Source organism: Lissotriton helveticus, chromosome 10, assembly GCF_964261635.1.
Source record: "Lissotriton helveticus chromosome 10, aLisHel1.1, whole genome shotgun sequence".
NCBI classification, from domain to species: Eukaryota; Metazoa; Chordata; class Amphibia; order Caudata; family Salamandridae; genus Lissotriton; species Lissotriton helveticus.
In genome coordinates this window covers 22,714,758-22,738,992 of record NC_136071.1, presented here as the reverse complement: position 1 = coordinate 22,738,992, position 24,235 = coordinate 22,714,758, and the positions used below count along the sequence as shown (strand labels likewise).

The window sequence follows — 24,235 nt, the reverse complement described above, 5'->3', positions numbered from 1 at the left end:
GAAATTGCTAATTAATAAGTTATGAATGTTTATTTATAACTCACTGAATAGCAGTACCTCATGCAGGTATGACGCTTTGACTGTAGGAACTGACATAAAGCAAAGAGAAGAAAATTAAGGGGCATATTCACAAGGGCTTTCTCTCCGCTTTTTTGGCTGAAGATACAACTATCGCCCTATTTACAAGAGGATGCTAACATGCATAATCGCATGTTAGCACCCTTTTTCCCAACGCCTCCCTTTGCATCTCTAATGAGATGCAAATTGGGCGTCACTGGGCGTACCCCGGATGGACTACCTTGCAAATATTGCGGAAGTTCACATCGCGATATTTACAAGGCTGCCCCAGCATTTTAGCACACATTCGTTTTTGGAGAAAACCGCTGTTTTCTCCAAAACCTAACGCCTGCTAAAATCCTGACTTAGCCATCCCTAACATTGGGGTGGATTATGCTGATACAACCCTGTGGGTCGTATCAGCAAGGTTATTGCCGTTTTGCAGGGAACATCGCTGGAAAACCAGCGATGTTCCCTACAAAACGGTGATAACCTCGCTATCTCTGGAATTTTTATCGCCCTGGAGAAAGGCGTTGTTAATAACGCGCTACCAGGGCGATAAATTCCAGAGATAGCCTGCGATTATACAATTATCGCTAAGCACGGCCAGTGATAATTATCGCAGGCCGTTGTTAATATGCCCCAAAGTTTTTAGACATTACAGTCTTTGCTGAAAGGGTTCTCCTTTGATGATAGGACTCACCTGGTCTCAGGTGGATGGGAATGCCTGGGGTGGGGGTTGAGGTGGTGACACCAGAGAAGTCACAGTCTAAACCCCATCACTGAGAGCTGTAATCACCATAGGATATAATGTTTCATGTGGTGGCTGCAGACAGAGGATCAGACAGATGAGGACACAAAGGCGGCTGGCAGAGACCGGCCTCTGAAAGGGAAAGGACACCCGGGCATGAGAGCGGAGACACGGGGCACCTGAGCTCCCGGCTTCCCCACTCCCTGGTTAAATCTCTCAGACGCAAGGATGCCGTCAACGCCAACCCACTGATCGTGTTCCCTCTTCTCTTTTCCATGCCTTTGCCTGTGACCGGGTGCAGGGAGCATCGCTGGAGGAGACCCCCCTCAGGACACCCACAGTACAGGTAACGCAACATCTTTCATGTCCACTTATTGATCTGACTTCTGTACAGAAGATGTCAAACTATCCTGACTTCTAAGGGATGGGACTACAACTAGCCCCCAAAAAAAACCAATTGCACAGCATCATGCCGCCCCTGGCGTGCATGTTTTTTTCAAGTCTTAGCCATTTCTCCATAATATACCAACTTTTTTCCATGATTGTCAGTTTCTTTTGAATATACTTTTCTCACTTTTATCCAAATCCACAAACCGAGTGCAATGCCAATTTTCAATTTTCTGGTATTCCAACTGTGCCTCAGGCCTCTTGAAAGAATACGAATAATGCCATGTTCATCACAAGCAGTCTTTATTCGTGTTAAAAACCCAATGCATTTCGGGCCATAGTGTGCCCTTCCTCGGGGGTCACTGCAATTCACAATAAAACTATAATTAGCTTTATAGTTCTCCAAAACATGTATTATTTCAACTCATTTACATCAATGCTACGTTTTATGCTACAATGCATGTCCCTATTGCATTCTTTTATCTTTCATTTCTCCCCACTGTATACCTACATAGCACGCCCGTCTTTAACCCTGATTGTCTGTCCCACTACAACAGTACACGCTTTTCATGTAATCCCATTTACCACTAAAAAAACTATCCTGACTGGCAGAGCATGGGCACCACAAGGGGGGATATTTTAGGGAGTTTGGTTGATGTTCTTTCATGCAGACCAGTGACAGTCAAGTTTCTCATCAGGGCCTTTCTGGTGATACACAGTTTAGCAGCAGCTCTGACCCATTCCTACCGGCCCTTATGAGGCATTGGTCTGCTAACTCACTATATAGGTTAGTGCACCTATGAATCCTAGGAATCAATACTTTAACTCTCTTGACTAAATCACTTTGGTTCTCAGAGACAGGCCCCCAGAACTGAAAACTCCTGTGGGATGCTAAACCCACTCCACTCTGTCAAGACCATTTGGAAGTGATGGGTCAAGTGCAGCCTCTGATGTTTCAGTCAGAAGAGATGTGCAGGCATATGCATCAAAGTAAATACCGGGAGCAAAGTGGCAGATCCTCAGAATCTGCCCCTTTGTGACCGGTATTTTTGCATTTGGGATGCATCATCCCAAATGCAAAAATACCGGTCGCAAAGGGGCAGATTCTGAGGATCTGCCACTTTGCTCCCGGTATTTACTTTGATGCATATGCCTGCACATTTAAGGAATCTCTAAATTGAGATTCCTTAAATGCAATGGATGAAAGTAAAAAAACTAGCGAATTCGCTAATAGGAGTAGCAAATTACCATGAAGTTGAACTTCATGGCTCTTTGCTAAAACTTTGAAAAAAGCACTTTTGTGCATTTTTCAAAGTTAAGGGCATGTGTGTGCACAACATATGTGCAGAGATCCATTTCAGGGGTGCAATAGGGTGTCATTTTGACACCCTTGAAATTGCATGAGCAATTTGCGAGTACCTACTGGTACCTACTGGTACTCGCAAATTGCTCATGCAATCTCTAATACATTCCTATGGGCCTGTAGGCCCATAGGAATGAATGGGACAGCATTCCTTAATTGCGACTAGCAATTTGCGAGTAGCAATTAAGGAATGTTTAGGAATCGCTATTTTAATAGCGATTCCTACATGCATAGGCTTTTGCGATTCCTAAATAGCGATTCCTTAAAAATCGCTATTTAGGAATAGCAAAAGGCTACGTTGATGCATCTGCCAGCACGTCTCTCTGCGAAACTACCCTCAACTCTTGGTGCTTCTGGGATTGCTGGTATCGGGCATTACTGAGGGTGGCGGCATCTAGCATCCACCCACCTTTGTATCCAAACACACGCCAGGAGAGATCATGTTCTGTAATTTTCCCTCATACGTGTTCCCATAGTAACCATGCGATGCTTCAAATGCTGCCTTTCTTTATTGATGCTCTTTCTGAGCTATCCTTCAAATATTGTGCCTCAAACATGTTCCCTCACCCACCTTTCCTTTTGGTCTTTGTGCCCTAATGTGACTCATGATTGTCCCCCCTTTGTCCAGGATGTCGCAGGAGCTCTGGCTCTGGGCCAAAGCACAGGTTCTGGCCTCTCTGAGATCCCCGTATGGACTGGAAACGATTCTGCCCGCGCTCAAGAAAGGTGAGTAGTTGAGCAACTTCTCTTCGTTGAGCTTCCTTCGAAGGGCTTGGGGATATGTTGGGGCGCTTTGGCATAAAGACCTCTATTCCCGCCAGACACACGTCACACCGTTCTTCCGATGGCCCCTGTTCTGTTGTGTAATACCTTGCTCACAGACCCACTAGTGCAGTGGTTCCCAAACTTTTTACTCCTGCGGACCTCCATTGAGTTGTGGAAAAGTAAATTTTGCCATGTTCTGTGTCCCTACGCCTCATCCATCATATGTTATGTGTGCATGATCAATATGCATATGTTATTCCCCATTTCTGATTAATGACGCAATTATGGTTGTGTCCACCTCTAGTATGTTAGTTTCCAGTCCTCGTGAATACTACGAATATCAGGCCTATGTAAGTAATGTTGCCACGTTTCTCAGTGTGCACGTTATTCAATTATAAAGTCTCCGTTTCCAGGCCTCAAAAGGGCCCGGACCACAGATTCAGCTCCTGTCTCCTGAAAGCCTCGCTAAGGAGCGATACAGCCCCCACCTGTATCCTCGACCCTTCACTTACTTCCTGCCTTGCAGTGCCCGGTGCACCCCGGCTCTGCCTCTGAGTCTGCCAAAAGTATGTTATAGTTCCTGCTATCAGTTCAGTCCTCCTCCTCTGCATTCCTAAGCTACTGAACTGCATCAATAGTTTCCGTCATTGTCTAGCCTTCTCGTCTCCACGTTAGAGAAATACTGTATTTAATGGTCATTTAGTATTCTTCATCACGCACTACATGTAGAATAATGCATGGTCCAGTCTTAGAATCAAGTTAGCTTTTCCCCTCATGACTTCTAGTTTATATCAACATGTTCCCTAAACATTAGATACCAGATAGGGTTTAGGTACATGTCGCTCCGACCCTCCAGACTCTAGTCTCTGCTCTTAGCACAGAGTTCATAGCCCCCAGCTTCTCCTAGTAACACGTCATTGCCAGTTTTCGCGCACCATTAGGTTAGAGGTCCCGGCTCCTTAGGTAGCCCCCTCCAATGTTTCCGCCCATTCATGACATATTCTGTTACGTTTTGCATCACATGTCTAAGTAAACTCCCAGTTACACCTCTTATTTCTGTTATCTCTCGCGACTGCTACGCGTCACGCCTTCTACTCCACCTACTGTTACGCCTACTGCAATGTAATGCTATGTGTTTGCGCTATGTATATAAGTCAATGTTTTGTTATTAAATGTTAGCGCGCTCATCCCAGACCAAGCCCCGGCAGCTGCTGGGCCCCAGTTGTCCTGCCAGGCCTTATTGTCCTGTTCCCATGCAGGTTGTCCTGATCCTGTCCTTATGCTGTAATAAACCTGCAGAAACTCCTACTACCTCGAATCTTGACTCTTATTTATTGAGCTATCTGTTATGCTATAAGTCTAGTCAAAAATAGGGTATTATTTATTTATTTACCACATAATGGCGCCCGAATAGGGACTTGCCCTTTCCCCACGCGTCGGTGAAGCCACGCCGACCCCCTGACCCTCTGCAGTCGTGACGGAACCATACCGTGCACTGGCAGATATTTCTGCTCCAAGTATCCCTCAGGCCCACGGAGAAGACGGAGGAGGCGGTCCAGCATCCGAACGAGACGGTGGAGGAACGCGGCGAGTCCCGACCAGAGCCCAAGCCGAGAGTCCAAGGTCCGAGGTATCCGGAGGCCCACCCGTAACTGAAGTCCGAAGTCCGAAGTTCGTCGTCGTAGTCCAGTCCCGTCCGAGGCCTTCCGTTCCGTGCTGCCCGGTGAGTACCATTGCTGGGGTAGTGTCTAGACAGGGTCAGTCTAAATTGACTCTGGTCCGTGGGTTGGTGGTACCCAAGCCCACAAACGAAGTGTTCACCTAGGTGGATACGGGTCTTGATGCGTTCCTTTATGGGACCGGTATGTTCCGTACTGTTACAGCAGTGCATCCAGTAACTCTAGTCTGTTCCGTTCTCGAGAATTCTGTTCTGTTTCTGTTTTCAGTATTTTCAGGTAGTATTCTGTTCGAACTGTTATTTATAATGTTGTTTAATGTATTTTCAATGTCGTGGTATGCCTGAATTGTTTTTCCCAATTGTTATTGTTTTTCGTGTATTGTATTGTGTTCCGATTCAAGTTTAGAATGCCGCTCTTTTTCAAGTTACGTCAGTTAAAAACTAGAAAGGGTCTGCTGGAAGCAGCAGTTCCTGTTCCGCCTAGGGACAGTCCAGGTCATTTTATGTATCAGAAACATGGCATAAGCGCCATATTGTATCTAGATTTATGGGTAGAGTATACCAAACAGTTAGAAAAAAAGTATAGATGGCCCGTATCGGGTACATGGGATGCCGAATGTATCATGCGAGTAGAAGAAGCATTATGGAAAAAGAAAGCCAGACAGTCACAGAAAGATGCCATCGAGTTATGGCGTAAGGAAGCGCATAGAAGAACGGAAAAGGAAGTCAGAAAGTCAGAGTTAAGTAGAGAATCCCAAGAACGAGCCCAAGAAAGAGAATTAATCGAGATAGGTGAACAAGTCAAAGCCGAACAGTCAGACAGACAGAGGCATGCCCTTATTAAGGGTATGTATCCTCTCCTTGCCGAAGGCTTGCCAAAAGCGACCCCAGAGGCACCCAGTAATTTCCCGCCACCATTAGTTCCGACCAAGCTACGTCACAAACCGACCGCAGCTGATATTTTTATTTCGTCCTATTTGGACGACACAGTTCCAGAATATGCAAATCCAGTTCGCGCTCCACCTGTCCCTGTAAATCAGGCACTTCCCGTTCCTCCAGACACCGGAGTACCTGTTACGGTACCCCCGGGTCAGTCTGCCATACAAGTTCAGCCCACGTTACAATTACCGACTCTGCAAGCACGAAGAATGTCAGTCGACGATTCTAGTCTAGGGGCCGCAGGAGGAGGTCCTCCTCAAACCCCGCCGCCACACAAGCGTTTATCAGCACTCGAATTACATGCTCAAGCATCACAGCGTACTCCTAAAAGTAATAAGTCTGTTACAGAAATCAGACAAGCCCTTGCCGAATGTGTTTATGACACAGTCCCAGGCGAGTATAATATGGTTTTATATTCCGTACGCGTAAGAAGGGTGACCGAGTATCTAGTCACCTTACCAAATATGAAAGAAGATCTAGACAGAATATATCGTTTCATCCGTACAGGGGATGATCCAGAAAGTATTGGCGAGATTATGTCTCAAAGGAAAGCCGAGATTCAGCTCATGATATTAAAGTTCCTGATCAATTGTCTAATAAGAGAACAAGATTACCCGTCTAAAGATCCCGCCGAAATGAGAATCCTAACAAGGTGGAGTGATAATATAGCCGAGGGTAAGCACAAGACCATTAGTGCCATGGAAAGTATGTACAAGAAAATTCGTAAAGAAATAATAAGGTTACACGACCAGCGTAAAGCAGCACAAGTAAGCGAGAAAGAAAGTATCTCTGATCCTGAAGAGGAAGACGAGAATCCCGCCAGAATAGCGTATGTAGGAAAATCCAGATTTCCAGATCGCCATTTACGTCCAGAACCTAAGTCTATTTTTCATCATCCAGCACCAGAACGAGGCTCTCTAGAACAAGTATTTCAAGCTACCGATCACATTCTGAAATCACGAGTCGGTTATAGCGAATTAAGTACCATGCACGAACAAGAACTAGCCCGATCAGCAGTCCGATGGATTACTGATTCTACCACTTTTCCAGACGAAATAGTGGCACAAATGTTTCTGAAACTGCCCCCAGCCGAGCAACGACTGGTGGGTATGTATATGATCCAGCACCTCATTACCCTGTATGAGGGTCAACATTCTGATCCAGGCCCGTTACATGATATCCTGAACGAGTTACTCCAGTACAGATGGAGAGGTCTAGGTACCGATTTAATTAGTGTCATTCTAGAACAGCGCCACAAGTATAGAACGTTCCTGAACCCGCATTTTGTTCATGTCTCACCCCCAGAAAGTAAACCATTTTACATAGACAGACAGAATCCGCTACGAGAAGTCCACCCAGTCCAAGGGGCGGGTGGCGTAATGCAACGAGTGTTTGTATACACTCCGATATCAAAGATGGAACTTCTTGAAATGAAGAAATTAATCCCCTGTCATGACAAAGATCCAGCGGGGTTCCATAGAGAATTAAAAGACATGCTCCGTATGGGAGAATACACTTACCCAGATATCATTAAAATGTTAAAGGTCCTGCTACCCGCAGGGGTGTATGAAAAGTTAAAGGAAAAAGAATGGGAGGTGGGAGAGAAAAAGATCGATTGGACAGCTCTAGAAGCTGAAGACAAGGCACGAGTACCAGGTACCGGTCTTGGAGATAAATGTAAAGAGTTACCAGAATTACTGATTCAAGTTTTACCCAGATTATTGACAACTAGGAAAGAAGACTGGGATGCAATCTCAGCCTGTAAACAGAAACAAGATGAGGATATTAGTGATTTTTATTCTAGATTTGAGAAATGTTTCAGTATTAACAGTGGTCTCAAGACAAGTAGTGAGTCATACCCTCATCTTTTCGTTACCAAATTAGTCGAGAATTCAAGTCCACAAATTAAAAACCGAGTTTTGAAAGTCGAAAGCACCTGGCAAGCAAATACTCCGTCCCAGATGCTCCAGATGCTCCAGTATCACCAGAATAGAATCAGAGAAGAGCAAGAACACGAAAGAAAACGTATGAAAGACACGAAAATGAAAGTGCTAGTTGCACAATCTATTCCTCAAGACAGTCAGAAGAGGGGTCCGAATCAAGCCAGTCATCCTGCGGCTCCCGTTAAAGGGAACTGCAATTATTGTAAACAGCCAGGTCATTTTATAAACGAGTGTGCAGTTCTGAAACACAACATAGCTACTGGTAAGACTAAAGAAAGACCACGTCCGCCGAGACAAGAACAAGTTTCACAGACTCCTCAGTCACAGAATGCACCACAGACAGTTACAGTACCACAGCCTATTGCTGCAACACAGCATGTTACATCGCAGATGTACCAGTATGCACAGTCCGAGTATCCAGAGTACCAGTCATATTCATGAAACAGCCTAGAGAGGGAGGTAGGCTTGCCTCTCATCGAGATACCTGTAGACCAAGAAGGTCCCTATGTTCATAGTCAAGTATTAGGGAAAGACAGAAAGTTTTTGATCGATACAGGGGCAAGTAGGACCACAATTAGTCACGCCGAAGTTCCAGGGGCTCCGCTCTCAGGCTCAAGAAATGTTTCCCTTGGATTTTCAGGAAAACCCATAGTTAATGAAATATCAAAGCCAGTTACTCTAGAAGTAGGTCCATTGTCCCGTACTACTGATCTGTTACTTACTAAGTCATGTCCAGAAAATCTATTAGGCATTAAGACATTGAAAGAATTAGGTGCAGTCATTTGCTGTTCCCCAGAGGGAATACGTCTGTTCCTACGTGACTTTAAGGGTCACTATGTATTACGAGATTTTGATTCAAGATTGTCTAATGTTCCGCAGCATTTATGGGCGCAAGGTCCAACTGATGTAGGTTACATGCAAATCACACCCTATCGTGTGACTCTCAAACCAGGTGTAGTGTTACCACGAATCAGGCAGTACAGATTGCCACCTGAGGCTGTAGCAGCCTTATCCAAAATTATTGACGAGCTCATGGCTCAAGGAGTAGTTGTAGAAACTGACTCCAATGTATGTAATTCTCCGATCATTCCAGTCATGAAACGTACTGATCCAAATGCACCCCCAGTATATCGATTAGTGATTGATTTACGAGAGCTTAATAAATGTATTATTCCTCAGTACCCAGTTGTCCCAGACATTTCTTCCCTGTTAACAGCCATTGATTCCGAAGCCATGTTTTTCACTGTTATTGACCTCAAGAATGCATTTTTTAGTGTTCCAATTCATCCAGACAGCCAGTTTCTTTTCGGATTTTGTTTAAATGGAAGGAGCTATATGTTTACACGCGCTCCTCAAGGTTTCACAGAAAGCCCTAGTATTTACAGTCAAGCACTCAAGAGACAACTAGACAACATTCACATGCCAACTGACACTGCCCTGCTCCAGTATGTCGATGATCTACTGATCACAGCCCGTTCTGAACGTGACTGCGAGCGTGCATCACTTACAGTTTTGTATTTCCTTGCCGAGATGGGGCACAAGGTGTCACCTTCGAAGCTTCAATTCTGTGTCCAGCAAGTGGTATACTTAGGACACTTGCTGTCCAAGAGGGGTAGGCAGTTGACACCCGACCGTATCCAGTTAATAGCGAGTCTTCCCCAGCCCAGAACCCAGAAGGAGGTACGTGCTTTTATCGGCCTTACTTCTTATTGTAGACAATGGATTCCCCAGTATGCATTTCTAGCCAAGCCACTGATACAGTTAACGACACAGGAGGCAGCCGTATCGACTGTCCTCCCTTGGACATCTGACCATACACTCAGTTTCAACGAGTTAAAGAAAGCCCTATGTCAAGCTCCAGTTCTAGCTACACCGAACTACAGTAAGCCTTTTACACTTTTCGTTACAGAACGCAAAGGTACAGCATTATCTGTTCTCACACAAGATCAAGCAGGTCAATACAAGCCCTGTGCTTATTTTTCGAGCACATTAGATCCAGTCGCCCAGGCGTTGCCTGCGTGCCTCAAGTCAGTTGCAGCCACAGCACTAGCTATCAGACAAAGTGATTCCATAGTTTTAGGACATTCCCTGACAGTACAGGTCCCACATTCAGTAGAAGTTCTTTTAAACCGAACACAAACTCAGCACTTGACAATTGCACGTTTAACAGGTTATGAATTGACACTGTTCCAACCACACATAGAAATCAGACGCTGCAACGTCCTGAATCCTGCTACACTGTTACCATCAGTTAGTTCAAATCCAGACACACATGATTGTGTGGAAGTAGTTAACATTACGACAAAGCCAAGACAAGACCTGACAGATATTCCGTTACCAGATCCTGACCTGACACTTTATGTGGATGGTTCATGTATGAGAACTAGTACAGGAGAACTAGTCGCCGCGTATGCAGTGACTACTGACACTGAAGTTATTGAAACACACCGTATTGATACTCTGTCCGCTCAAGCAGCAGAGCTAGTCGCTCTGACCCAAGCCTGTATACATGCCAAGAACCTGAAAGTTAATGTTTACACAGATTCACGTTACGCATTCGGAGTTGTACACGACTTCAGAGTGCTCTGGCAGGAGAGAGGTTTTATGACTTCTCATGGAACCAAGATTCAGCATGGTCTCCTTATTCAAGCCCTGTTAGATGCCATACATTTACCGACATCTATTGCTATCATGAAGTGCAAAGCACATACGAAAGTCACAGACATTATTTCCCAAGGTAATGATCTAGCAGACCGCACAGCCAAGCTTACAGCACAGACTCCAGACATACCAGTTAATATGACACATATTCCAGATCTGACTACATGCATGACAGTTAAGGACCCTACTCAAGATGTCATAGATATCCAGTTACATGCTACTCCCGATGAAATCAAGAAATGGTCTGAACAAGGAGGGGTCCAGACAGATCAAGGATGGTTAACGAAGGGTAGAGCCACATGGTTTCTCCCCGATTCTATGGTTCAAGTGATTATCAATACCGCACATAGTCCAGCCCATTTAGGAGAAAAAGCTATGTTAGACAGTATCCAGAACATTTGGTTCAACAAGCATTTACGAGCTGCAGCCAAGCAGAAAGTCCGTACCTGTATGATATGTTGTCAGTTTAATCCAGGTAAAAGTGTCCCGGTGGAACAAGGTGGTTTCCAGCCCCCTGACCACCCTTTTGAGGTCCTCCAGATGGATTATATTCAAATGGAGCGATGTCGAGGTTTCAAGTATGTCCTTGTAGTTGTATGCGCTTTGTCCAGATGGACAGAAGCATATCCAGTCCCAGATTACACAGCCGCGACCACTGCCAAGCAGTTGGTTCGTGAATTCTTCCCTAGATATGGACTCCCTAGAGTCGTATATTCTGATAACGGCCAGCCATTCTCATCTGAACTCATGAAACACGTGTCCCTTTTGTTAGGGTACCAGTGGAAGTTCCATTGTGTACGCCATCCAGAAGCAGCTGGACTAGTAGAAAGGCATAATCAGACTCTGAAAATCCGCATTGCAAAAGTCTGTAAAGACAAGGGTGTGGACTGGTTAGTAGCTTTGCCAGTCGCTCTGTTTTACATGCGTATGGTCGCACATTCCAGATCAGGTCTGTCCCCGTATGAGGTCGTATTCGGCCGCCCCCCTAACATGTGGGGTACTCCTAGACCCCGAAGTATTACCGATGTTTCATGTAATATGCTGACAGATTACCTAGCTTCCTTGATGTCTGCCCTCAACTCATGTCGTTCACAGGTTGCCGCCGCATTTCCAGACAATACCGAGGTGGCACCGCACGAGATCGTTCCAGGCTCCCTTGTGATGATCAGAAATTTTGACAGATCAAGTCCGCTGGAACCACGTTGGAAGGAGCCACGTCAGGTCCTCTTGACCACCCGAACTGCCGTCAAGTTGGAAGGCAGGAAGGGGTGGGTCCACCTTTCTCATGTAAAACTTTTCAAAGGATCGAAATCAGTCCTCAAAAACATTTCCAAGAACATTTCCCAGGATTCGAAGGATTGCCAGAACATTGTTTTAAAGGACTGTCCCGCACAAGACATTATTACAACCCCTCCCTTGTTAGAGAAAACTCCGCAACAGGAGTATAAGTTAAAGCTCAGGTCTAATAAGTCAGTCAGTTTGATTGTATAAGTCCTCCCCTAGGTGAAACGGTTAGACTGTTTCTGACATGTATAAAATAGACCCCCATAGTGAGAGAGTCAGTCAAAGCTCAATCAAATGTATCGTTTTTCTGAGTTTCATATTATTTCTCAGCATAATGATTTCCTGCACCAGCTACGCACTTTTCCTGTGTTTTCCAGTTCCTCATGTAAATATGTCTGCTCATGCTACAGTAGAGCACACGTTTAGTGATCTGCCTCCTCACGAATATTCATACCGCCTCGCTATGCGTAACAACACATTTATCCGTATGTTACATTATTCACACCAGACCAGCAATGCCACTAATTGTTGGGTGTGTGGTCGACTCCCCCCTTTCCAGACACCGAAGGGAGTTCTGCCACTCTTTCCTTATCCATTCTCACACAATGGTTCGTGTGGAGCATGGTCCACGTTAACGTCGTCCTCAACAGATATGTCTTTTCTTAACAGTACATGTTTCCCTGACAAGCAAGGTCTCCCCCACAGAACAGGTTCAGATTTAGAAAATGAAGTATATAATTTAGGAAATTATTCGTCGAATTTCATGGTTCTGAATGTTCAGTCTGATACTACTCCAGACTCACCCGCTATTTCAGTACTACCAGTCAAAGGCGAATTATGTGTCCGTAGTTATGGTTCTGTACATATAGGTCATAGTGAATGTACTACTGTTATCAAGTATAGTGACAGTGGGAAATCTATTTTCAAAGCTTCACGTCATTCTTATTTTATTTGTGGTCAAACTGCATATGTCCGTCTGCCCCTCGATTGGGAGGGAACCTGTTACATTGCTTTCCTACTGCCACCTGTTTTTCTAGCCCCACCTGACTATCATAGGAATTCTTTCTTAGTACACACTAGACACAAGAGAAATCTCCCGATTGTCGATTATACTGAAACCGCCGCAGAGCAATTCATTGATATAGATAAAGGTGTTTTCCCTTATTTAGGTACAGTTGTAAATAGTAAACTCATTCGTAGGTTAACAAGAACCCTTGAAGCAGTAGTAGATGAGACTGCCTCCGCTCTAGGTAACTTAACTGAAGAGCAATCCTTTATGAGAATTGTCGTTTTACAGAATCGTCTCGTCCTTGACGTCATACTGGCCGATAGAGGCGGGGCCTGTAGAGTTCTCGGATCCAGTTGTTGTATTTTCATTCCAAATAACGCGCCGTCTGTTTATTCAGCTATAACCAGACTCCATAAAATTGCCCATCTGTTACACCAAGATCCAGGCACCTGGACATGGTCCGGTTGGTTCTGGAATATAATTTCCGCATGGGGTTGGAAAGTCCTGTCCTTTCTAGGTATTGCAGTAGCGATCATATTTAGCTGCTGCCTCTGTATACAATGTGGCCCTGCGATTTGCAGCATGTGTGCTACCTCTTGTATTCCCCGTCCCAAGCCCTGTTCTAAATCCCGTTCCAAGACAATTCGAGACGAGCAAATGGTACTGTATGAAATGATAGACGGTATCATGAATATTGATGTTTCCTGATGGAAAACGTAGTGACAAGGAGGGAATGTGGAAAAGTAAATTTTGCCATGTTCTGTGTCCCTACGCCTCATCCATCATATGTTATGTGTGCATGATCAATATGCATATGTTATTCCCCATTTCTGATTAATGACGCAATTATGGTTGTGTCCACCTCTAGTATGTTAGTTTCCAGTCCTCGTGAATACTACGAATATCAGGCCTATGTAAGTAATGTTGCCACGTTTCTCAGTGTGCACGTTATTCAATTATAAAGTCTCCGTTTCCAGGCCTCAAAAGGGCCCGGACCACAGATTCAGCTCCTGTCTCCTGAAAGCCTCGCTAAGGAGCGATACAGCCCCCACCTGTATCCTCGACCCTTCACTTACTTCCTGCCTTGCAGTGCCCGGTGCACCCCGGCTCTGCCTCTGAGTCTGCCAAAAGTATGTTATAGTTCCTGCTATCAGTTCAGTCCTCCTCCTCTGCATTCCTAAGCTACTGAACTGCATCAATAGTTTCCGTCATTGTCTAGCCTTCTCGTCTCCACGTTAGAGAAATACTGTATTTAATGGTCATTTAGTATTCTTCATCACGCACTACATGTAGAATAATGCATGGTCCAGTCTTAGAATCAAGTTAGCTTTTCCCCTCATGACTTCTAGTTTATATCAACATGTTCCCTAAACATTAGATACCAGATAGGGTTTAGGTACATGTCGCTCCGACCCTCCAGACTCTAGTCTCTGCTCTTAGCACAGAGTTCATAGCCCCCAGCTTCTCCTAGTAACACGTCATTGCCAGTTTTCGCGCACCATTAGGTTAGAGGTCCCGGCTCCTTAGGTAGCCCCCTCCAATGTTTCCGCCCATTCATGACATATTCTGTTACGTTTTGCATCACATGTCTAAGTAAACTCCCAGTTACACCTCTTATTTCTGTTATCTCTCGCGACTGCTACGCGTCACGCCTTCTACTCCACCTACTGTTACGCCTACTGCAATGTAATGCTATGTGTTTGCGCTATGTATATAAGTCAATGTTTTGTTATTAAATGTTAGCGCGCTCATCCCAGACCAAGCCCCGGCAGCTGCTGGGCCCCAGTTGTCCTGCCAGGCCTTATTGTCCTGTTCCCATGCAGGTTGTCCTGATCCTGTCCTTATGCTGTAATAAACCTGCAGAAACTCCTACTACCTCGAATCTTGACTCTTATTTATTGAGCTATCTGTTATGCTATAAGTCTAGTCAAAAATAGGGTATTATTTATTTATTTACCACAGAGTCACTGCTGGAAGCCGGGGACCCCCACGCAATTTGTAGGATTTAAAATTCAAACATTAAAACAATAATAAAAAAAACTAAACACACGTGTGCACACAAAACAAATACTCGGATTAGAAAGTATTTTAGGGAAATATTTACAAGCCCCTATCACCATGAGAATGTCACTTTTTGCGACGTTCCCATGGCGACAGGGGCTTTCGCTTTATTTAGAAGGCAGCTTTAAGCCACTTAACCTGGCTTAACGCTGGCTTGTAAATAACACCCCCTTTCACCCAATGCTTAGCGTGAAAGGGGTGGGCAGTGGGTGTTGCGGTGGGCGTTCCACCGCAACACCCATTGATTTTGACACTGCACCCTATTAACAAGGGCATCGTAAATGGGAGGCAACGACAACATTAAGACCAGGCAAAACCTGGTCTCAACTTGGCGAAACAAGGAGAAATGCCTTAATTCTCCTAGTTTTTACGAAACGCTTTTGATTGTTTATATTCTGGAAGATGACCCTTCCTGCACATAAACAATCTTTTCAAAAAATGACATTTTGTAACTTCCATGTGTGCTGCATTAAGCAGCACATATAAAAGGGACAAAGCGGCATTTCAAAATTGTTTATATGCAGGAAGGGGGACCTTACTGTACATAAACAATCTTCCCCTGCACGCAGACACCCTTGCACTATGGTGCAAGGGTGCCTGCGTTGGCACCACAAAGTTAAGTTTAGCGTGAGCGTAGGGGAAACACAGGGCTGCATCGTATTCTTGTAAATATAGGTGCAGCCCTGCGTTTCTGAAGTGGTGGAGCATGTCGTTAAGCCAAGGAGGCTAACGACTCTCTCTGCCACTTCTGTAGTATTTTATATTGAAAGAATTTAGAAAAAATGAAGACAATTGTTGGGAAGGTTGGTGCGCATCTCCATGACTAACTTTTCAATGGTTGGGTTTATTTCGCAGTGCAAGGCTCCTGCTCCTGCCAGGGCCAGACTGGAAACCCAAAGCAGCCCTGGCAAATGATTTCAGACCAGTCCCCATAGGGTGCATGCCAAGTGCAGTGAGCGAGTCTGACCACTGCACAGGGGGCTTTGGGATGCTCCCCCCAAAAAACATTTAGGAATCAATGGTGCAGTCTACAACACAGTTATCATTGCATATTGAATTGTATTAGCTTTTAAAGAACAGTAAATTAAGTCCTTACTATGCACCAGAATACGACAATCTTTTTTGGGTTCTTCAATAATTCCCCCACTCTCACCCTCCAACAGTACCTCTCATCTCTCCATAGCCCCTCTGTCTCATGTAGTCCATTTTTTATAGCATCTCTCAGACCAATGTATGAGAGAGAGCACTTTACATTACACACATATAGAGACAGTGAATCATACATGTAAATCAGTGTATAGACAATGTCACATAAGGCAAAGGGGACTACAAGGTGTAGAATTCACGTCATTCATACTGGTATGCATTTTTATATAGTGTTTAGTCTGGAAAAGCACAAACTCAGGATTCAGAACATAACACAGTGGTTAGCATCGACTGACAATAAAAATGCATTTCCACCCAAATAAACCTTTTTAGCAGTTTCAAGATAATGAAAGACTGGGACAAATGTGTCCCTTGCAGTTTGCAAGCAGATCTTTGATGACAGTTTATAGCTCACTGTGATAGATTACGATTGTCACTTATGAACTACACAGTACCAAAATAATCTCTGTTTTCTAAAATGCAATATACATGTTCTTTGCAGTAGGCATGTTAACCCTCTGTGCTACTTTAGATAATTCAAAGCTTCCACTGGACAAAACTCTCATCTCTCCCCAGCAGGTACATTAATCACTGGTGTTATCTTGACACTTTTATTGTTGTTTGAAAACTGTTAATTATACAAGATACTTTCAAGTGCTTTTAAAACTGCTGCCTGTGGACCCCCTGAGAATGTGTCACGGACCCCTGGGGGTCCGCGGACCACAGTTTGGGAAACACTGCACTAGTGTGTCCCAGTCCTGCTCCATCTTGCACTTGTAAATAAAGGGACCCCCTCTAAGAGACGTATAAGGTCAGGGAGAAAGAGGGGAAAACCAAACAACTGAAACAAAGAACAGCTCCCCTAAGACCTATATTGCTTTAACAAGGATTCAAACTCGTATGGGTTAAGGTACAAGTCTAACTTTACATAGTTTTGACTTTCAAGTACACATGTACATGTTCTTTTTTTTTAAATTCATTTTATTTTTGATTCTTGTTTGTTTGTATCTGTTATTAATTAGTACATATTACTCTATATTTTTTTGCAATGTTCACTAGAAAAACTAATTTTTAAAAACATTTTGTAGTACAAAAATAAATACACCTTGATATATACAGTGCAAAACAACTGTGACAGCCCCCAACAGATAAATCAATAAAATATCTGACAAATGCATTCCTCACACTCACTCCCAGTCATACAAGACACGTATACACTTTTGGGCATAAGGAACACATAGATGTAAAACGTTTCCGATGGACAAATTCGATGACAAAAGCCAAAAGGTCTGGGCGCACGTGGTCTACGCGTTTCGGTGGAGTTACACAACCGTGAACCACCTTCATCAGGACCTCGCCCAAATAGAATACAGTGTCACCAGAACAATTCAAAGTGGGGGTACTAGTTTAAATTGTGTATAATACCCATTTTCCAGAATAACCAGATTTGAGTAGTATGGACAACGAAGTCTATGTCGTCTATCGCTGACCGTCCCCTACTAGCTCAGGGTGGAAGTTTACGTCTAGATAGTTTATTCGATATATTATAGCTCCTCAACAGCAATGTATCAAGTTTGCTATGTATGTGTGTACTAAGGTGATTGTTCTTATTCACACAAACACCGAGCGACCCACACTCTGAGCCATTATAATGGGGGGTCCTTATAGTATTTCCTGGTGTGCCCAACGGGCTAAACACAGATCTGCCAATGCAAAGTACCCTGTTGCGCAACACCTCTTTTGGAAATCCTTCTGCCACTTTTAGTGATGGGAACCAAGGGTCAAGACTACTTATAACATTTTAGGGGTGCAGAGGTGCTTGCGAAACAAAACAGAATTACAGTTCAAAAACAAAGCCAATTCAGTTCATGCTTTAGTGTAAATAGTCAATTTTCACACCTTATGGTGCGTCAAGAATTTATTAACAATTGGATGAAAAGCTAGAAAAATAGAGTTAATACTTTAAAATGTGAATGAGAGCAACATTTGATCTGGGCACCTATGGAAATTGATGTATATTTCTGTGGGAAAGTTCTGACAAGTTTAACAAGTTTGGCAAAGCCTACTGGGTTGGAGTAATGCTGGTGCGGGTAGGAGCAAGCAGTAAGAGATTGGGTGGGGGGACAAATGGCATAAAAAGAAGAGCAACTGGAGGGTGTGGGGAGAAGCACATGAGTGAAAAAGCAAGGGGGAGTCCAGGCGAGAGGGAGTTTGGTGGGGAAAGCTCATGAGATAGAGAGCTTGCGAAACAAGGGAGACAGCAATATGGAGTGTGTTGGGTGTGTGGCGGCTGCTGGTATTTCAAAGTGATGGGGCGATCAGGTAAACATTTCGACCCACTTTCAGGCACTGTTTGGAACCAGGAATGCCCATACGCCAACCCCAAACCAGCATGAGAGAAGCTCTTGGATTGGTTGGAGTGTGCTGACTCAGCACTCCTACAGGCACTAGGGCCTGTGCCTGGTCTCCACCCAGCTGCCAATGAAAGCTCGGGTGGAGAGGTTTAAAGTTTGCATGCCAGGCTGGCTGTCACAAGACAACCAGCCAAAGTGACATGCGCACTTTAAACTGAAGTGTGCACCACTCCACCACTCCTGCTGCCAGTCAGCAGCAATGGCCCCGCCCCACCCCGGAACTTTGCTTGGGCTGGCCGCACTCAAAAATAAAATGGAAATGCTAAAATCATTTTATTACCATTTTATTTGTCATGTTTGTTGCGCTGGCAGCAGGGTGGGCGACACTCCTCTGCCCTAATGTAGGACCTGCCGGTGGTGGGTGGATATTTGGGTGTGGAGAAGCTCACGCGGGCAAAAGGTGAAACTCCCATGTACTCCCAGGGAGTGCTTAAGCAAAAGAAAAAAAGTAATTACCTAAAAGTGAGAAACAGAAGGATGCAAGTCAGGCTAGCCAAATGATGGTAAAGAGACTATGTTCCAGAGAAGGGACAGCTACAAGAAGGACAAGGAGAGACATTCAATATCAAGCAAGCAAGAGCCACACTGAAGCCAATGGGCGGGCTCCAAGCCCCTGTAAGTTCTTAGAAGGCCCACAATGGCTCTTTTCCAAACAGACCACCTGTGCTGACTGAGACCTAAAGGTGATCTAAGGCTTGAATCTGATCAGAGCAGTAATAAGGAATCTGCCATGAAGTTTAAGACTCGCTGCCAGCAACACCCGTGGCATGTCTGTCCTACTTATAATTATATGGCGGTCGGGCGAAGTACTGGTGGGAATTCGTCTGGATCCATCGTCCACCCCGCAAATGTGCAGAGGCAACAGCGCCAGAAATGGTGGCTGGCCCGCCGTTCAATTTAAAGAGCGAAATCCACCACCGTACCTGGTGGAGATATCTCCATTACTGCACTATGGGAAGGTTCGATGGTTTTCACAAAAAATGTGAGTATAGAGCCGCGAACACACTGGGAAACACTCCCACCATGTGAGCACAGCAGGGTAGGAAGGGGGGTGTGGTGGGTGCGGGCCGTCCCGGGTGTCATCACTGAGGGGGGTGACAAAATGGCAAAAATATGTGTTTTTAAAATAAATAAAAAATTGGGGGGCTCGCGCTATTTTGGGAAAAAATAATATTATTTAAAACGAGTGATGTGCAGCAAAGAGAAAAACTGAAAGGCAGAGCTTTAAGTATCTTGTTTTTCCTTCTTTTAATAATTTCAATGTGGGGGGTGACAAGACATTTTACGCACTGGGTACCACCTGACCTTGCTACGCCACTGTGTGAGCAAGGCTAGAAATGTCACAAATGACACTGTCCCACCAGTTCATATTTTCAGAGCCCAGATATTGTGGTGGAATCCCACCATCTCACACGGATTGGTGAATTTTCCACCAGGAATTTCCCAGCAAAGCAATTTCTCCAAACACCCCCGAACCGACATCTGAGAAGAAAATAGAGCAGGGAGTGAAGCAAACATCACCAAATACTTACAGAAGGGACATTCATGAATGAGTGAGCGATCTCTTAGCTTAAACTGAGCTACATCTGAAATCCCGGTGGGGCGCAACCTGATTTCAATTCTTATAAATTGACCCACAAACCTGTTGCTACCACCAGACAAGTCATGAATCTTCAAATCCTATTGGACACAGATCATAAATTTGCACCTAAAAAAAAATGCAGGCGCTCATGGCATCACCATGAAGCTGGCCATGCTCAGGCAAATCCTCCCTTCTTGCAAACTCCTTACCATGTGGAGGTAACGTGAGGCCGGGGAACAGCGCTCTCCTGTAGCGTGCTCCATACACGCCTCTTGATCAAAGTTGACGGACCTCCACTAAGACTTAAAAACCAGACCAGATGAATCTGATTCAATTTACCAATATATGATCATGGAAGCAAATGATCAAATCCTCCTCTAGATCAGAGAGGAGTCAAGGACAAAGATACAGGCACCGTGTATTATGCACACGGCCTGTATGTATGTAAGTATTGTATGTGGCATTTATATAGGATGAAGTTATCCAAATGGCAGAGGAGTGTTGTACACAGTCAAAGGCACACATACAGTCAACAAGTGAGACAAGGACCTTGGGCGCTTGTTGAAACTGGACCAATAAGCTTCATCTGTGCCAATCGCTCTGTTCTGCAACCTGCGTCAGCCCTCTCCTCCACGTCCCAGGGCAGTCAGTGGTTACTGGGCAGCAGTGATTTATTTGTAAATCAATAAGTGGCAGGGCCCAAAGTTTTGGTCAGACGCTTGCAGCCGGCGCTGTGAATATAGGTGGTGCAAATTCCCACTCTGCGTAGTCTTGAGTCCACCTCAAGCCCCTTCCATCCTCCGCCAGGCACTCCATGATCCTTTATCTCATGAGTCCCAAGGATGTCTACTCTTGAAACCACCTCCTGCCTCTTAAATCCACCCCTGGCACTCCTGCCCCTTCATCTCATGAATACCAAGGATGTCTACTCTTGAAACCACCTCCTGCCTCTTTCATCCACCACCAGACACTCCTGCCCCTTCATCTCATGAATACCAAGGATGTCTACTCTTGACTCCACCTCGTGCCTCTTTCATCCTCCACCAGACACTCCCGCCCCTTTATCTCATGAATCCCAAGGATGTCTACTCTTAATTCCACCTCCTGCCTCTTTCATCCACCACCAGATGCCCCCTGCTCCTTTATAGCATAACTACAAAGGATGTCTACTCTTGAATCCACCGCCTGCCTCTTAAATCCACCACCAGACGCTCCTGACCCTTTATCTCATGAATCCCAAGGATGTCTTCTCTGAATTCCACCTCATAATTCTTTTATCCACCACCAGACACCTCCTGCCCCTTTATCTCACTCTGACATGTTCTTGTTCTCAGCTTTCTCCCTGTGTCACTGTTTTTCAATCCCCGTCTTCCTCCTTCTTACCCTCTTGTGTGATTTTCTCACTTTTGCTCTGGATGAAACTGACGAGGAAAAATAAGTGTTGGTCCCCAAAAATGAGTGCCAGTGGGCCCAACCTGAATCCACCGGCTGAAATAAAGCAGTGCAATGGGCAGATCTCAAGTCAATAACAGTCATGTACCTTTAATATCCTAGGGCTGTGGGTGGAAGTGCTCAGCGAGAAGCTTTCAAAGGCACACCTGGGGGTTGACTCTCTTGGGGTAGAGACAATCAACAGTCAAGGCTTTCTCTAAATAGCTGCTTACAAGAAGGAAACTCAATTACAGGCTGACACACCCCTATAGGTCTGCAGGCTTTGAGGTTTAATATGGTTTTAGTAGGGGTGTCCAAGTTATTGCTCCAGGTTCATTGTACTTGAGTGATTTGCTGGTGTTGCACAATCTATTTGCATTTCTTGTATAGCACACCCCCCCCCCCCCCCAGCGCCTTGAGACCCCCGGCGGGTTATGTAGTGCGCTTTACAAATGATTGATTGATTGATTGCGGTCGAGGACTTTGCAGGTGTGGGGTGCTCACCTCTGTGGTTTGCAGGGACAGAGTGCTGTCTTCCTTTGATTGGGGTGCTTTGCAGACTCTTTTAATTTCACATCAGAGGGAAACATTCAGCCAGATTCATCAAAGGAAATTCGGCTCGCAAAGGGCCAGATTCTGAGAATCTGGCCCTTTGCGAGTGCAATTTTTGCATTTGGGATTCATCATCCCAAATGCAAAAATCGCAAAATTGCGAAATCGCTAAATTGCGAGGAATTGCATTTAAGGAATCTCTATTTGAGATTCCTTAAATGCAATTCATGAAACATTTTAGAATTGCGAAATCGCAATTTTTGGCCGCTATTTACCGCGAATTCTGACTTCGTGGTAAATAGCGAAAACTTAGAAAAATGCACTAAAGTGCATTTTTCTAAGTTGTATGTTACACACACACATGTCCTTTGGACATGTGTGTGCGCAACACCAGTGTCAATCACCATTTCAGGGATGCTACAGGGTGTCCTTTGGACACCCCTGGCACCCTTGAAATCTCATCCTTATTTGCGATTAGCAAATTGCTAATCGCAAATAAGGAATGACTCCACATTCATTCCTATGGGCCTTTAGCCTTTAGGCCCATAGGAATGAATGTGGAGTCATTCCTTATTTACGATTAGCAATTTGCTAATCGCAAATAAGGAAGCTGTAGAAATCGCAATTATTTTTGCGATTTCTACATGAATCCCGTTTTGCGAGTCTTTAATAGCGATTCCTTAATAATCGCTATTAAGGTGTCGCAAAACGGGACATTGATGAAACTGGCCGATTGTTTATTTTACTTAGAAATAGTTGAACAGCCACTTGCTGGGTTTCCAGGAATTGGATTCAATGATACTGTTACATCTTTCACAGTCAATTACCAGCCCCAGCTGCTCCCCAGGCTGACAAACACCTGCAGATGCAATGATTATCTGAGCCCAGAGGGTTCCTAGCTGCAGTGGTTGTGACATTGTTGCTTCTGTTTCCGTTCAGCCTCCCCTGGGACCGCGGACCGCTCCGGAGAGTCCATCCTCTCACCGCCCACCGCCCAACTCCTTGCTCCCTGTAAGGCAGCCAATCCCATGAGGGCTGTCAGGACGCGCCAGGACCTGCACAAGGAGCTGCTCCTCACCCACCGGAAGTGAGCCCGCCTCCTGCCTGCCTGTGCTTTGATCCTGTGTGTGGTTTGTGCCCAGTCCTGTGATTGGCTCTGAGTATTACCTCTATAAACAATATGAATTTTCTCTGTACTATGTCTTTGCTCCTTTCCTTCTCTGGTGTTTGTGTTGGGTTTCTTCAGGTCAGCATTTATTTGAATTATTTTATTTTATTTGAAAACTGTTATATGGCGTTAGTCCAGGCACTTTTATAATATTACCAGGAATAATCAGACTTGTTGTCAGACTCGCTCATGGCTTTGCTCGTCGCCTTGAGCATGAGTTTAGGGAATCACACACAGTCCAGAGGGGATAAGGGACATGTAGAATTATTTTTGGGGACTTGTGAGAATGACTGCTCAGGCCAATAAGGGACTCTGGTGACAGCGGGTTCTTATTGCCACTGAAGACGCGCAATATCCTCAGAGCTGTGTTGGCAAAACATTCTGTCTCTCGACTACCTGCTTCTGGCAACTGCACATGACCAGGTCAGACCAACCAGGTCTGGTCTGTTTGCGTCAGTGGGTCAGGCCCAGCAGGATTCACCTGTTTGCCTCAGCAGGTCAGACCCAGCAGCGTCTCGCCTGTTTGCTTCAGCGGGGCAGACGCAGCAGGTCTCGCCTGAATGCCTCAGAGGGGCAGACGCAGCAGGTCTCGCCTGATTGCCTCAGAGGGGCAGACGCAGCAGGTCTCGCCTGATTGCCTCAGAGGGGCAGACGCAGCAGGTCTCGCCTGATTGCCTCAGAGGGGCAGACGCAGCAGGTCTCGCCTGATTGCCTCAGAGGGGCAGACGCAGCAGGTCTCGCCTGATTGCCTCAGAGGGGCAGACGCAGCAGGTCTCGCCTGATTGCCTCAGCAGGGCAGACACAGCAGTGGTGCAGAGTACATTGGCTTAGAGTAGAGTGGTGCAGAGTGGAGAAGAGTTGCATAGAGTGAAGTGGTGCAGGGTAGAGTGGTGAAGAGTAGAGTGGTGTAGAGTGCGTGCAGTTGTGTAGAGTAGAGTGGAGCAGAGTGTAGCAGCAGAGAGTGCAGTGGCCTAGAATGCAGTAGAGTGGCGTATAGTGGAGTGGTGCAGAGTCGAGTGCAGGGGTGTAGAGTGCAGAGGCATA

General features: G+C 45.2%; 1 protein-coding gene across 1 annotated transcript in view; it reads left to right on the top strand.

The window, feature by feature from the left end:
* LOC144785000 (actin-associated protein FAM107A-like) overlaps positions 1 to 24,235 on the top strand; it is a 69,771-nt gene that overhangs the window by 22,401 nt on the left and 23,135 nt on the right. Inside the window, exons 2-4 of the mRNA XM_078664119.1 lie at positions 1,110 to 1,154; positions 3,187 to 3,284; positions 22,963 to 23,110. Coding sequence (XP_078520245.1) covers positions 1,110 to 1,154; positions 3,187 to 3,284; positions 22,963 to 23,110 — 291 coding nt within the window. The remainder of the gene's footprint in view (positions 1 to 1,109; positions 1,155 to 3,186; positions 3,285 to 22,962; positions 23,111 to 24,235) is intronic.